Source organism: Podarcis raffonei, chromosome 1 (assembly GCF_027172205.1).
Source record: "Podarcis raffonei isolate rPodRaf1 chromosome 1, rPodRaf1.pri, whole genome shotgun sequence".
NCBI lineage: Eukaryota > Metazoa > Chordata > Lepidosauria > Squamata > Lacertidae > Podarcis > Podarcis raffonei.
Genome location: NC_070602.1, coordinates 121,151,017 through 121,165,615, shown reverse-complemented (window position 1 = coordinate 121,165,615; position 14,599 = coordinate 121,151,017). Strand labels below are relative to the sequence as shown.

At 44.6% G+C, this 14,599-nt stretch overlaps 1 protein-coding gene across 4 annotated transcripts in view; it reads right to left on the bottom strand.

Annotated features, from left to right (window-relative positions):
- Positions 1 to 14,599, bottom strand: part of HECW2 (HECT, C2 and WW domain containing E3 ubiquitin protein ligase 2) — a 186,251-nt gene that overhangs the window by 29,688 nt on the left and 141,964 nt on the right. For all 4 annotated transcript variants that reach the window (XM_053360466.1, XM_053360454.1, XM_053360447.1 and 1 more), the window contains 4 exons: positions 10,354 to 10,450; positions 7,093 to 7,176; positions 5,077 to 5,186; positions 156 to 276 (listed from right to left, as the gene is read on the bottom strand). In XM_053360466.1, coding sequence (XP_053216441.1) covers positions 156 to 276; positions 5,077 to 5,186; positions 7,093 to 7,176; positions 10,354 to 10,450 — 412 coding nt within the window. The remainder of the gene's footprint in view (positions 1 to 155; positions 277 to 5,076; positions 5,187 to 7,092; positions 7,177 to 10,353; positions 10,451 to 14,599) is intronic.

The following is a 14,599-nucleotide window of genomic DNA, read 5'->3' as shown; positions in this document are numbered from 1 at the left end:
CCTCTCCTCTGCCTTCTCAAAACGGCTTTTCTTTAAAAACAAACAAAATACTTCAAGCTTGGGGCGCTGCGGCATGCATTAGTGGGAATAAATTGACCGTAGCACAGTGTTCTATTTCTGAAATATGCTCGGCTCTATGTAAGACTTCTACATACTTCAATTTCCCTGGGCCTTGTCCGTATCCTTTAGTCTCCAGCTTCCTGTAGAAATTCCTCAGCTTGGCTTCAAAATCTCTTTTATATGGAGCAGGAGCTCGTGCATTAGCCCGTGTAGTACCTGCAACGAAGCCAGAAGAAGCACAAGACCTGTTTTATTAAGAACATTGTCACTCACCTTTCTGTCAGAAATGTTCAAGACTGGGAGGAAGACGACAGTGCAGTATCACCACATGCAACATATACAGGGAGGAAAGTTGTACATTCTAAGTGTGGGGACCAGCAGAAGAATGGTAAGTTTCCTGTATAACTGGTGATGCACAAAACCAGACTCTACACCCCTCATCTGAAGCCCTTCTTCATGTGCCTCCTCCATGTGTGGTCTGGAGGGTGGCAACACGAGAACAGTGGCTCCCCGTTCGTGGAATGCTCTCCCCAGGGAGGTTTGCCTTGCGCCTTTTCATTATATTTTTTAGGTGCCAGGCAAAAGTGTTCCTCTTCAGCCAGGCCTTGGGCTGCTTTATATCCTACAGCCTTTTAAATGTGTCTGTGGGAAGGGGGGTTATTGTTTTGTTTTGGTTTAATGATTTACTTGTGTTTTATCTTGTGAACTGTCATGAAGGGTGGCATATAAATTTAGTAAATATCAATATAATAAATAAACAACAAGCCTGCTGTTGAGGGGATCTTTATTTTTTGCAAAGAAGGCTCGACTAGGTGGGCCTGACCAGATCCAGGAGGACCAGTCTCAGATCTTTTAGCAACAGTGCATGTTTCAGATTATTTAACACAGATTAGTTATGCCTTAACTGTTAGGAGATCCCTAGTATGAGCTCTTACTTTCCAAATTTGGTATCAGTAGGCCACAGGGGTTCTAGTAAGTATAAAAAAAGGGGGGGGGAGAAAACCGAAACCAACCTACCCCTCCTAAAGTGTGTGGGTGATTTTAAACCATGATGGACTAGTAAAAGAACTGGACTGACACAGAACAAGAAGGGGGAGACTTTGTTTTGCATAAGTGTATTATATGAGCATATGACCATTTTAGTATGACAACTCTGGATTTTCTCTTAACCATCAGGAAAGAAAACGAAAGCTATGCATCCTTAATTGGAAATTTAATTGGCATTTCATAAGTGATGCCTTTGCGCAGCCTGGAGAACACACATTTAAATATACATTTCTGAATGAATTAAGGGTGCATACTACTGAAAACATATGAACATCCGACAATGCATTCACACATAAAGAGGGTAAACCTATACATGTCTACTCAGAAGTAAGTCCACTGAGTTCCTTAGTAAGCGTGTAGGGCTGCAGCCTCCTCCCCTGCCCCCAAAAAGGCTGTTCTAAAACACTTAGAAAAAGAGCATGCCTGATTTTTGTTCAAACCAAGATGCAGTAATCTGCTCTAGCCATCTGTGGAAATATCTAAAAGCACAAATTACTTGAATTGCCAGTTGCAACCTCAGAAACCTGCTTTAACTTCTGGTGTAAGATGACTCATAACAAAACACATGCCTAATTTTGAAAGTTAACTTCCAGACTTAGCATCTCTCAAAAGAGAACTATGTGCAGGGGGGACGGGAAACAACATTTAACAAAATGCACTGCATTTCTGTTTACTGTAACTCTTAAGCTAAGCAAGTAAATGAACTACAAGTGTTATCTCTGGGGAAAACTTTAGTGAAGCAACTTCCTATTTTACTTCAAAGATTACATGCACCTAAAACGTCAGTATAATATATATGCTGGTTATGTAGGGTACTTAAAAAAACCCACAACCTTGCTTCCTGGTTGTCTTCATTTCAATTTCTTTTTATAACTGCTCTGTTTCTTGGATTTCTAAAGCTTACAAATATGTTATCAGAACTGAGAAGCTGAAATGGCTACATGCCCAAAATGATACCACAGCTCTTAATGAATTTCTTTGTGTGTACTAACAACACGATGCAACTTTCAAGTTCATGTGTTTGCGTGGCGGGGTGGGGGGGAGATATTTGTTGTGCCTGAGAGAATGTGAGAGGGACAGAGAAAGAACGAAAGTTACAGGATTATAAGATCTGACCTTTAGCAGTAACTCTACTGGCTGTTAATTCCCAAACCAGATCACTATATATAAAAAAAGTCTTATCTATTTCTGTTATGGGCAAAAGGAAAGGACACACTGCCGTCACACAGGCATGGGACAGGTGACTGGGAAAAAGCAATGGTGACTTTGACCTGATAAGAGAGGCCGGTATGCAGTTTTATAGACTGGCAGGAACAGAAAGAGATTCAGGCTGCATCCTTTTGCACAGTGACACGCTTCTGAGCAAGCTTGCACAGGTTTGCATCATTAAGCTTAATCTAGATAGCATTTTTTTTTTTTTTACAGAGCTGTAAGTGGTTTGAAGGAGGCATCATTCTGCTCAAGTTACTTGTTTGTTTGCAACGCTCATGTGTGTGTGTGTGGCTGTCACCTCTGGTCAAACAGGTTTTAGAAATGGACATTAAACAAATTAATAAGGAAGGATTTGAAACCATACAAAAACTTGTTTTCCAGAGAAAGAGCAGGGTTAAGTATGTACCTGCAGGAGCATTGCTAGCACTGCTAGGAGGCAAGCCCAACCTTTTGTCTCAGGTGGTGGAAGACCTGCCTATCCCTGCCTGCTAGCCAGCCACCCCAACCCCTAGACAAGGATGGAGTGAGTGCCTGCTAAATCCACTTGTATCCTACCACCAGTGTCCCAGATCCAAGTCTTTGGCTTCTGTGCCTTCCTGGGGGGGGGGGAGCATTCCTGGGAGGGAGGCGCCCACCCCTCCTCCTCACCCACCCAGTCCCTGGCAGTCAGCAGCTTACAGGCTTTGTAGTTATTGTCCTTATTCAAATCTCATATTTGATTCCCACACTTTTATCAAAACACAAATGCTGCTTCAAATGCATATACAGTGGTACCTCGGGTTAAGTACTTAATTCGTTCCAGAGGTCCGTTCTTAACCTGAAACTGTTCTTAACCTGAAGCACCACTTTAGCTAATGGGGCCTCCTGCTGCCGCCGCCGCACGATTTCTGTTCTCATCCTGAAGCAAAGTTCTTAACCTGAGGTAATATTTCTGGGTTAGCGGAGTCTGTAACCTGAAGTGTATGTAACCCGAGGTACCACTGTACTGTACATTTTGAATACGTTTCATCTACCATTTTGTTGAAATCTAGCACTGGGGATTGCTGCTTACATACAAGCGCCCTAAATACTTTTTAACACGTTCTTATTTTTATTGGTTATTATTCCAGATGTACACAAGGACTGAGCATGACAACCGACTCTTGAATACATCACCTCACGTTTCATAAAACACCACTAAATTATCCTTTCAGCACATGGCAAGTTCTTATTACAAATCAGTTGTCACCGTCAAGAATTTCCTGGGCAATTAGAGCAATTATTCCATCCGTAAGAGCAACAAAAGAAAGGAAGGTTTACTTTTAAAAAAGAAATATTTATGTAAGCATGCACATGCCTCTTTCTCTCTCACTCTCTCACATGCACTTTGTACGTATGTGTGGGTCTTAGGAATAAATAAATAGCATTTTATGGCTTTTCATGTCATGTAAATGGGAGCATAAAGTACTGGGACTGGAAAAAGAATTATGTGGTCCGTACTCAACACAATAATAATTTATAATACTTTTATTATTTGTACCCCGCCCATCTGAGTGGGTTGCTCTGGCCACTCTGAGACACTTCGATTCTTAACAGAAACACAAAAGTCTCTCCTGACAGACAGAGTTATTTGGACAGAGTCAAGTGTATATAGATCCAAAAAACTTTGACGGACATTAACATTAAGGCCCACAAGTTTCGATCCTAAGTTTGGGAGTGGGAAGCGGCTGTCACATTCCTGAACACTTCCAACAACCCTGTCACCTTCGTCAGATCAGGTAACTTGGCCTCAGTGAAATGACCTTGGTCCCCCCAAGGGCCAGGAGCTCATTGAACTGAGCACATAAACGACTTTCTGTCTACCAGAAAGATATTCATACATGTGTCATTCTATGCAATACCTTCGACAGCCCTCAGATCTCTGCTAGCTTTCTACCTGCATACCTGTTTATTAATTTACACGGAGCTTGGGGTTTATGTCACGCCAAAAAGCGGGGTGGGGTGGGGAGGAGCACAGTCTGCCCAGGCTTCCTTGACCTACAATAGATGTACTTCTCGCTGTTTATTTGTTTGTTTTGTAACTCAAGAAAACCTTTACTTAAAGCTTTTTTAAATTATTTTTTAAGGAGTACAGTTGCACCTTGGTTTTGGAAGTTTAGTTCCCGAACATGTTGGCTCCAGAAAACTACAAACCCAGAAGTGACTGTTCCAGTTTGCGAACTATTTTTGGAAGTCGAACATCCGACGAGGCTTCCACAGCTTCCGACTGGCTACAGGAGCTTCCTGCAGCAAATCAGAAGCCACGCTTTGGATTCCAAACGTTCTGGAAGTCGGACAGATTTCCGGAACGGATTCCATTCAACTTCCAAGGTACGACTGTAGTCTTTAACAAATCTTTAAAAGATTTGTTCTTATTCCAGAATACCACCCTCCAATGAGAGATAAGGTATTCGAACCTGTATTTGTAGTGCTTTCTTAAACGACAAGATTAAGAAATGGCACCCCTTTCATTTTTAGGCTTTCCAGTACTAGTAACAGAAAAGAATCACATTTGTGGCTCTATTCAATAAAGCTAAATATATCTCCACTGGCCATGCCTTACAAAGAAAATGTCTTTGGGAAAGGCTGTTTGGATGCCTACAACGAAGAATACGGTATCGGTGTAGCCGCAACAGCCAAAGTTTTCACCTCCTGCTTGTTTGCACAAAGAAGTCCATGAAAACAGATGAGAACATCAGATTAACTCTCTACCATTGATGCAGTTGTAGCAGGACTTACCTGGAGAATTCTGAGGAGAGGACACTGGGGAACCTCGTGGAGATTGGCAATAACTGGGATGAAGTAAGGCATGCGGCGGTACATATGACATTATTTCCTCTTCAAATAAACTAAAAGAAAATTTGGGGGGGAGAGAACAAGGAAAAGGGTCAAGCACATCCTCCGAACCTACCATTCCTGCTTCCAATCACGCTCACTGTAATTAGTTTTGCCTGCTCTAAAATATCACCTGGCATTCTTTCATGTATTTGGGACAGGATTCCGAGAAAGATGCATACCGTATTTTTCCGTGTATAAGATGCCCCAGTGTATAAGACGCCCCTATTTTGGGGGACTCAAAATTAAGAAAATGGGGGGGGGGGAGATTGCCCCCATGTATAAGACTACCCCCCTTTTTAAACATTATTTTTTTAGTAAAAAAACAACAACTAGTCTTATACACGGAAAAGTACGGTACGTTGTGGTCCCAACATCACAACATCATGAATCTTTACACTGCATCTCCTGAGAGTAGCCCTTCGTCTCTCAGTCAATGACAAAGCAAGCACTTTGTGAATGAGACATAAACAATGCTGTGGGATAAAGGGTCCATGTGCAGATAAGTCTTTCATTTGGGGGGGGGGCACGATCATGCCTGCTTGCAAGCTTTACTATGTCTGTGCGCCCAATGTTGGCACACTGAATGCCACAACTGTATAGAAGCCTCTGCATGTAGGTTAAGAGAGGAAAGGGAGATCAATGAAGGACGGGGATAAGAAGTCTTCACGCAAGGGACAACACACAGCATATCTTTGAAACAATAGCTGAGCTCCACTCTCTAATTCCCACAAACCTTTTGGCATGGGTAGGCAAACTAAGGCCCGGGGGCCAGATCCAGCCCAATCGCCTTCTAAATCCTGCCCGCGGACAGTCCGGGAATCAGCGTGTTTTTACATGAGTAGAATTTGTGCTTTTATTTAAAATGCATCTCTGGGTTATTTGTGGCGCATAGGAATTTGTTCACCCCCCCCCTCAAAATATAGTCCGGCCCCCTACAAGGTCTGAGGGACAGTGGACTGGCCCCCTGCTGAAAAGGTTTGCTGACCCCTGCCTTATGGCCTAAAATATGTTCCTCTTCTGTGAGAAATACAACCTTGAATTCTGGTCCCTCCTAGTCAAAATTCTACCTCTTCTTCATACACATTGTAGTATCTATCTTCCCCTTGTTTGTTTCCACAATTATGCAAATATTCAGTTTTCTTCTAAGCCAATGTCCAGCCCTTTCCTGGCTCTTGCCCCTCCCTTCTTCTCGCACTGCCAGCATTTTCCACAGAACTGTAGAGTTGGAAAGGATCACAAGGCTCATTTAGTGACAAGTCCAACCCCATACAATGCGGGAATCCCTTTTGCCCAGCGTGGGGCTTGAATCCACGACCCTGAGATTAAGAATATAATGCTCTACCGAATGAGCTACTGTCTGTTTCCAACTTTCCATCTAGATGCATAGCCGCAATTGTGCAAATGCAGCTGTTTTCAATTAAAACGAAAAAGTTTTAATCCAAAGCCCTTCACTAGTCATTCTGGAAGGCAAGAGATGGTAGAACCAATTTATCAACAAAGAGGCATGAAGAAAGCCAGGGTTGTTGTTTTTTTTTGGGGGGGGGGAAGTATGTTGAGACAAACACAGGCTACATATGTGCATAAATTTGGGCTACAATTTCCGCCCACCCCCAAAATTACATAGATTCAACATTAGCCATGCTATCGAGTGGCTCTTTACAACTGATTGGAGTCTATTTGGATTGACAGGCTTCTCGAGATAAATAAATATCCTCGACTGAAAGCAAGCTGCAATTTAGAAACTTAGCACGGATAATTCTGTCATCTAAATCCTCGGCTGCATCTCCCCCCAGCTTCATTTCGAAGAACTGAGGGGAGAGAGAGCTTGCTGCGGTCACCTGAGCAGTTCGCACAAACGTTCCAAGGTGATTAAAAAATCGAACAAACCCATATTCGTTGTAGAACAGCACCATGTACCTTAGTAACATGACAAGGTCTGCATCACTAGACAGGCGCACGAGTCCCGGGGTCCCTTCAGTCCGAATAAACTGGATCTTCTCCCTGTTGAGGCAGGCAGAGCGTTCTAAAGCATCTCTTGCAAACAAGGCACTGACGTACGCCAGGACAGCAAGAAAAAGCACTGGGTATATCAAATGCACCTCTAGATTATCCCTCTGCATTTCAGGAACCATTTTCTGACCTGCTGCAACATGTCAACGTGAATGGAGGAATCTCGCAACCAGCCCCATCCCCCCATCCCCCCTAAGCCCCGAAACGAATGCATTCGGAAGAACGGTGTGTTGTGTTTTCGCTGTTGTCCTCATCTCTCAGAAGCTCAAGCGCTGCTCCCAGGTACCCAACCAATGGAAATCAATCCCTCAACTTGACACAAGTAGTGTGGCTCTGAATTCCAAGCAGCAGCTCAAGCGCCGGAGAAGGCTATTGCTATTCCGAAAGAACACGTGTGCACCTGCTCTGCTCTCAGCACAAACGTCAAGAGAATCCTGTTAATTTTCAAGAGCACAGAGCTTACCAGGAGCGAGAGAAAGGCATATTGTTCTGCAAAACCAGCTCAGTCAATTTGAGATGGTGGCAGTCTGGTGAGCTTCTGCCTGTTTTGTTTTGGGGGTTTTTTAAACCACTTTTTGACTGACACACACCTTTTTAGGGGAATGGGCGCAGCTCAGTGGAAAAAGTGTCTGCTTTGGATGCAGAAGGTATACCAGGTTCAATACACCTCCAGGTAAGGCCAAAAGAGAGGTCCTCTGTCTGAAACTCTGGACAGCTGTTGCCAGTCAATGTAGACAATAAAGAGGTAGAACAATGGCCTCACTCTACTACCATGTTTTGCATGATGCACCAGCTCTTATACAGCAGCAACTTCCAGAGGAGCAGCCATGTTAAGTCTTTTGCACAAAACCAACAAGCAGTGCTGCGGCGTCTTAAAAGACTTAACCATTTCTAATGTCATAAGCTTTCATGGACTACAGTTTTGCTTCATCAGATGGCTTCAGATGCAGACGATCAATGGAACTGTAGTTCAGGAAAGCTTCTTCCATAGTAAATTTGTTCGATTTTAAGGTGCTACAAGAACCGCTCTTGGTTTTTAATAAGTTCCTCTCTGCATGCATGAGCACACTTTGCATTTTTAAAAGAGGGTTAAAAACCTGAAATTCACTCTCCTGTCAGTGTTTTTAGAATTCGTGTATCGTTTCTGTAAAAAGCAGCCATTCTCATCCCTTTTGGTTGCTGCTGCTGGTGTGTGTGTAGAAGAACATGCCATTCCTCTTCATGCAAGCACCTCTTACTTTCAGAACCACGCAGACAGGATTTCCTTTTGGTTCATTTCTCGCCTTTCAGGGCTGTGCTGTCACTATTTGTCACTCTGAGAGACTTTTAAAAGTCTCATGATGCTGAAAGAGAACCAATGCAGCTACAGCTGGTTTCACTCTTTTTCCATCGCCATTCATCACTCATAGAGTGCTGGCCAGAGAGAGCAGTAGAAGCATTCATATCCTCTCCCTGGACATAATTCAGGGGGGAAATAACAGCACCAAAAAAAGTATTAAAAAATTGCTGCCAGCTTTTGGTTCACACACCTAAAGTGAAGAAGCAATGTCTGCTCCCCATCTCTGAGAAATTAATGCCTGGATTGGAACCCAGATCTGTCCCAAACTTTACATCAAACCATCTCCATCTTGGAAACAACTCATGGCTGCAACATCCAGAATAATTTCTTCGATTTTTATTTTTCCTACCTCCCATTCTCCACCGCTTTGAGCAACATTGTGGAGAACTCAAAAGCTTCTCATACCTTTCGTGACAATTTTGGGAGCAGACCTGCAGGAGAACTAAGCAGAGACAGGATTTCTGGCACTGTCCTGGCCCCTGCCTGGTGTGCTCCCCCAGCCAGCAAGTGTGTGTGTGTGGTTTTCTGCCTGCATCTGTTTGTTATTTCTGTTAGATATCTGCCTGGGAGTTTGGGGGCTGACTGAAGTGAGTGGAATTGCTTGCTTAGTGAGGAGTTACAGCTAGGGCGTGGTTGTCATCTAGAGCCTGCCTCACTGTAAGAACAGGCTCCGCCATGCGCTGCGGGGTTGACCCCGAAGTACAGCCGCACCTCGGAAATCAAACGCCTTGCGAGTCAAACATTTTGGCTCCCGAACACCGCAAACCCAGAAGTGAGTGTTCCGATTTGCGAACGTTCTTTGGAATCTGAGCGTCCGACGTTGGTTCCGCAGCTTTCGATTGGCTGCAGAAGCCATGCCTTGGTTTCCAAACGTTTTGGAAGTCAAACAGACTTCCGGAATGGATTCCGTTCGACTTTCGAGGTTCAACTGTAAATGACATCCAAGGAGATTGTCCCTTTGGCTTGCCACTTTGGGGACCCGCAGAGACAGGTGTGCCTCCCTCCACGGTCAGGACATGGAACTGTAGGCCAGGCAGTGTAGGAGACAGATCTGTGATCCTTACCCAAGGGGACAAATTTGATTGGTGGTGTTTCCCCCCCCAACCCAGTGACAGACAGGGGGGAGGAGTGTTGTAGAGGTGCTACTATCTTCCATCTGACATTATGAGATGCAGCTCCTACGAGGCCTTAGTTTATTATCTGTATATATTGATTTTGGATGATGGTGCTAGGATGTGCCGGGGTGGACAGGTAGCTGCAAATAAGCTGCCCCAATTTCTGCGGTGGCGGTGGGCAGAGGGAAGTATTATTGGGAGTGCAGGGAGTCCACTGTCATCTGAGGTGGTGGCAACCACAAACTCTTACTTATGTTGCGACCAAGCCTGAGCGAGCCTGGGGCTTGAACGCTCCCCTTTCCCTTCCAGTGTAACCTCAAGGAAGAAATTCGGGTGCATGCACTTAAGTGTTTTGTCTGAACCTGGACAAACTGTGGTTAGTCTCAACTACAGCTGACTGAAGCAAGCCAGCTTCAAAGCTTGTTTTGTGACGCGGACTCATTCAACAGAGCAGATAAGATTAACACAGTTGAGGGTTTGTATGCAATACCAAACCGTTGCACTAAATTGAAATCTTCCTTGCAGCTGTGCTCAGCTGGGGGGAGGCACAAGAGCCTCCCACTCCAACACACAATAAACCATAGTTTTATCATTAAGGCTGAAGGCAGGTAATAAGCGAATATATTAAACAGGTGGCCGTATTTTGCTTGCAACTCAAAATTAAACCAACAGCCGGCTTCGATGCTGGGAAAGAAAGGTTAGTACTATGCTCACCTGAGTGAATGATTCCTGGTAAGATCTGGTTGCCGCTCCTGCAGAATTTCAAAGATATTGGGCTGTCGCAGAAAAGCAACAATCTTGTCGTTGTAAGCTGAAAATTCAAGAAAGGGCATCTTACTGGAAAATACAGCTAACTAAAACCTTGGAGGGGGTTAGGCTCCACTGCCATCTGTGGTTAAACCACAGAGCCTAGGGCTTGCCACACAGCCTAGGGCTTGCCGATCAGAAGGTTGGCGGTTCGAATCCCTGTGATGGGGTGAGCTACCTTTGCTCTGTCCCAGCTCCTGCCAACCTAGCAGTTTGAAAGCACGGAGTGCAAGTAGATAAATAGGTACTGCTCTGGCGGGAAGGTAAATGGCATTTCCGTGCGCTGCTCTGGTTCGCCAGAAGTGGCTTAGTCATGCTGGCCACATGACTCAGAAGCTATACACCTGCTCACCCCAGAGTCATCCGCGACTGGACCTAATGGTCAGGGGTCCCTATACCTTTACCATCTCCCTGAGAAATGGATGCCTTTGGAGAAGGAGGTGTCTTTTCCAAAGGGACAACAACTATCTTTTGGCACTTAGCCCCCTGCTAGCTAAATCTAACCCTTAACATGATGATCATCAGTGGTGCAGGATCATGGGGGTACTGAAGAGCCATTACTATTACCTGCAGGGCCCCTGTTTCCAGCATGGCAGAACCAGCCAATCAGCATGGAAGGGGAGCTTTTTAGCCACTGTATGCTCTGAAGCTAAGCACTAGAAATACTAAAAACATAAGGTGCTTTGGTTTCAAGGGAATGGTGCTCAAGCTACGATATAAAACAGAAAAGCCACCCTGAAAGAAAATATTGGAGCACTCCAAATCATCTGTCCCTGCATGCGAGCAGAAAATAGTAAAGGTAAAGGGACCCCTGACCATTAGGCCCAGTCGTGGACAACTCTGGGGTTGCGGCACTCATCTTGCTTTATTGGCCGAGGGAGCCGGTGTACAGCTTCCGGGTCATGTGGCCAGCATGACTTAAGCCGCTTCTGGCAAACCAGAGCAGCGCACAGAACCGCCGTTTACCTTCCCGCCAGAGCGGCACCTATTTATCTACTTGCACTTTGACGTGCTTTTGAACTGCTAGGTTGGCAGGAGCAGGGACTGAGCAACGGGAGCTCACCCAGTTGCAGGGATTCGAACTGCCAACCTTCTGATTGGCAAGCCCTAGGCTCTGTGGTTTAACCCACAGCGCCACCCTAAAAGGCAGCACATGAAGACTTGCATTAACCATTGCAATCTAATTATTATTATGATGATTTTGTAATCATAAGATTATTGAATAATCATAGAATTGTAGCGTTGACCATGAGGGTCATCTAGTCCAACCCCTGGGAATGCAGGAATCTTTTCCCAACGTGGGGCTCAAACCCATGACCCTGAAATTAAGAGTCTTGTGCTTTTACAACTGAGCTATCCCAGATGCTTAGAGGCATGGTCACGCGGGGGCATGACTATACTATCACAAGACTCTGCACATCAGAATTTCCCACTACACTACTGATGATTTTACTCTCTTTTTTTTCTTCCCAAAGATGGGGTAAGGCATGGGGAGAACCAGAATAAAGGTGATTCAAAGTTGTTGGAAGATTTGAAGTGATGTAGGTACACGGGTGGAGGAACTTGTGCCATAAGCACTATTGAACAGGATAGCTGCAGCAGCATCGAAGTTGCTATCCACACAGAAAAACATTTGTGGCAGTGCTGCTTCCTGTGGCAAGAACCACAGTTTATAAGTAACGATGTCTAGCTGCTTGGGTGTGCTGACCCGCAGTCATCCGGTGCTGACAAAATTTAAGTTAAAAAAAAAAAGCAAACTAGAATCTGTGCACCTAGTACGCTAAAACACAAGAAGAATTAAATTCAGAGTACAGAATGAACGTTATCACTCAGGCTCCAACCAGATAGGCAACACAATCCTTTGCATGCTTACTCAAAAGCAGGGTGGATAAAAATAAATGATTTTTTTAAAAATCGGATTTTTTAAATTTAAATCGGAACTTTGTGATTTTAATTGGATTTTTAAAATAAAATAAAACCTTTCTAAAGATAGTTTTCTATTTAAGTTATATTATAGTCCAAAGTCTATGCATCAGGAAATAAGGATTTGTTTTAAGTTTTTCACGTGTGCTAAAACTCAGTCTTAAGGGTGTTTTTTTAAAAAAATATTTGTTTAACCACATGAGTTAACAAACATTGATACATATGCTATAATGTAATTGCTTTAGTTAAATAATTAGTTTAAATTGTTATTAAGGAAATGATTATTTTTCTCCTTCCAATAAAGTGCAGCAGAAAAGTTGTCCAAATATAGTTTACTTATTAAAACTCACAACAATTTCATCATTATCTGTCTATGTATTTCCAATAGTATAACCAAATCAATAATTTTTGATGTAACTGTAAAAACTACTCTGAAAATTTATTATTCCAAAAACGAAACCTTCCCCTGGTTGTAAATATTAAGATGATACCAGCAAGAACGAGTCTTTCTGTAAAAATAATGATTTAAAACAAGTCTTACTGACTAGTGATTTAAATCGATTTGATTTCAATCAAGTCCACCCTGCTCGGAAGTAAGCCCTACTAAGTTAAACTGGGCTTGCTCCTTACTTAAGTAGGTTTAGGACCGGAGCCTACAAGGTCTGGAATCCATTCTGTAGTTGCATTTGAAGTAGAGAAGCTTTTTCAAAGCGTTACCATATGCAACACTGAGGGAACCGGCAGCAGCAGAAGCTTAAATCAGCAGCGACTGTCAAGAAACAGTGCTGCTGAGCAAACATCCAGGCACTCCATCAGGTTAATTGGCCGTGGGTGTCTTCCCCCACAATGTGACAGCTGCTACATTCAGTGAATTAGCTTCTGTTCTTGAAAGGCATGAATCACCATAACTGGAGCCAATAGGTTTTGCCATGTGTAAGTAAGAATCGGGCGCACAAGCAGTTTCCAAGACAACTCAACCCACTGAAAAGGCAAAGCTGATATTAAAAGCAACAGTGCTGCGCAGAAACCCAAGCCACTTATTAAACCGGTGATCACCTTGCAACTTTCATAATCGAGCATTTCACGCAGAAACAGCACACAAAAATGATCAACCTGAAAGAATGCTTTTCTGTTGAAACTGCTCTTGCTGTTCTGTTCTGATAACAATCTGCTGCACACTTAAGGTTGCCGGATGCAGAATATCAAACTGTGGTACACTTACCGTATTTTTCGCACCATAGGACGCACTTTTTCCCCTCCAAAAATGAAGGGGAAATGTGTGTGCGTCCTATGGTGCGAATGCAGGCTTTCGCTGAAGCCTGGAGAGTGAGAGGGGTCGGTGCGCACCGACCCCTCACGCTCTCCAGGCTTCGCACACCTGTCTGCAAGCAGCGGGAGCCCAGCGCTGGGCTCCCGCTGCTTGCGGAGAGTTGCCTGCATGCCGAAGCCTGCGCGCGCTGAACTCAGCGCGTCCAGGCTTCGCGGACCTCTCTTCAAACAGCGGGAGCGCTCCCGCTGCTTGCGGAGATTGCCAGCATGCCGAAGCCTGCGCGCGCTGAGATCAGCGCGCCCAGGCTTCGCGGACCTCTCCGCAAGCAGCGGGGGCGCTCCCGCTGCTTGCGGAAAGTTGCCAGCATGCCGAAGCCTGCGCGCGCTGAGATCAGCGCGCCCAGGCTTCGCGGACCTCTCCGCAAGCAGCGGGGGCGCTCCCGCTGCTTGCGGAGATTGCCAGCATGCCGAAGCCTGCGCGCGCTGAGATCAGCGCGCCCAGGCTTCGCGGACCTCTCAGCAAGCAGTGGGAGCGCTCCCACGGCTTGCAGAGAGCTGCCTGTTTGGGGGCTGGGGTCGGGGGAAGCTCGAGCTTCCCCCGCCCCAGCCCCGCGCCTGGGGGGGAAAAATAATTTTTTCCCCTTTATTTCCCCCCAAAAAAACTGGGTGCGCCCTATGGTCCGGTGCGCCCTATGGTGCGAAAAATACGGTAACTCGCATATTTATTGAGCAAATGTTCACTGCCTATATTTGCAATTTTCAATATGCGTGTTTTTTTCAAGCAGATCTTTCTGAACAGCTTTCATATTTTTCCAAAGCTCAGCAAAAGGCTACAATGTTCATATGGAACGCCACACAAACAGAGACTTCTGCCACAGAAATTTTCTGTGGCTATATATCCATAGATAACCTAATATTTATGAATAATGTTAAATAATGTTCAACAAAGGCAATATGTACG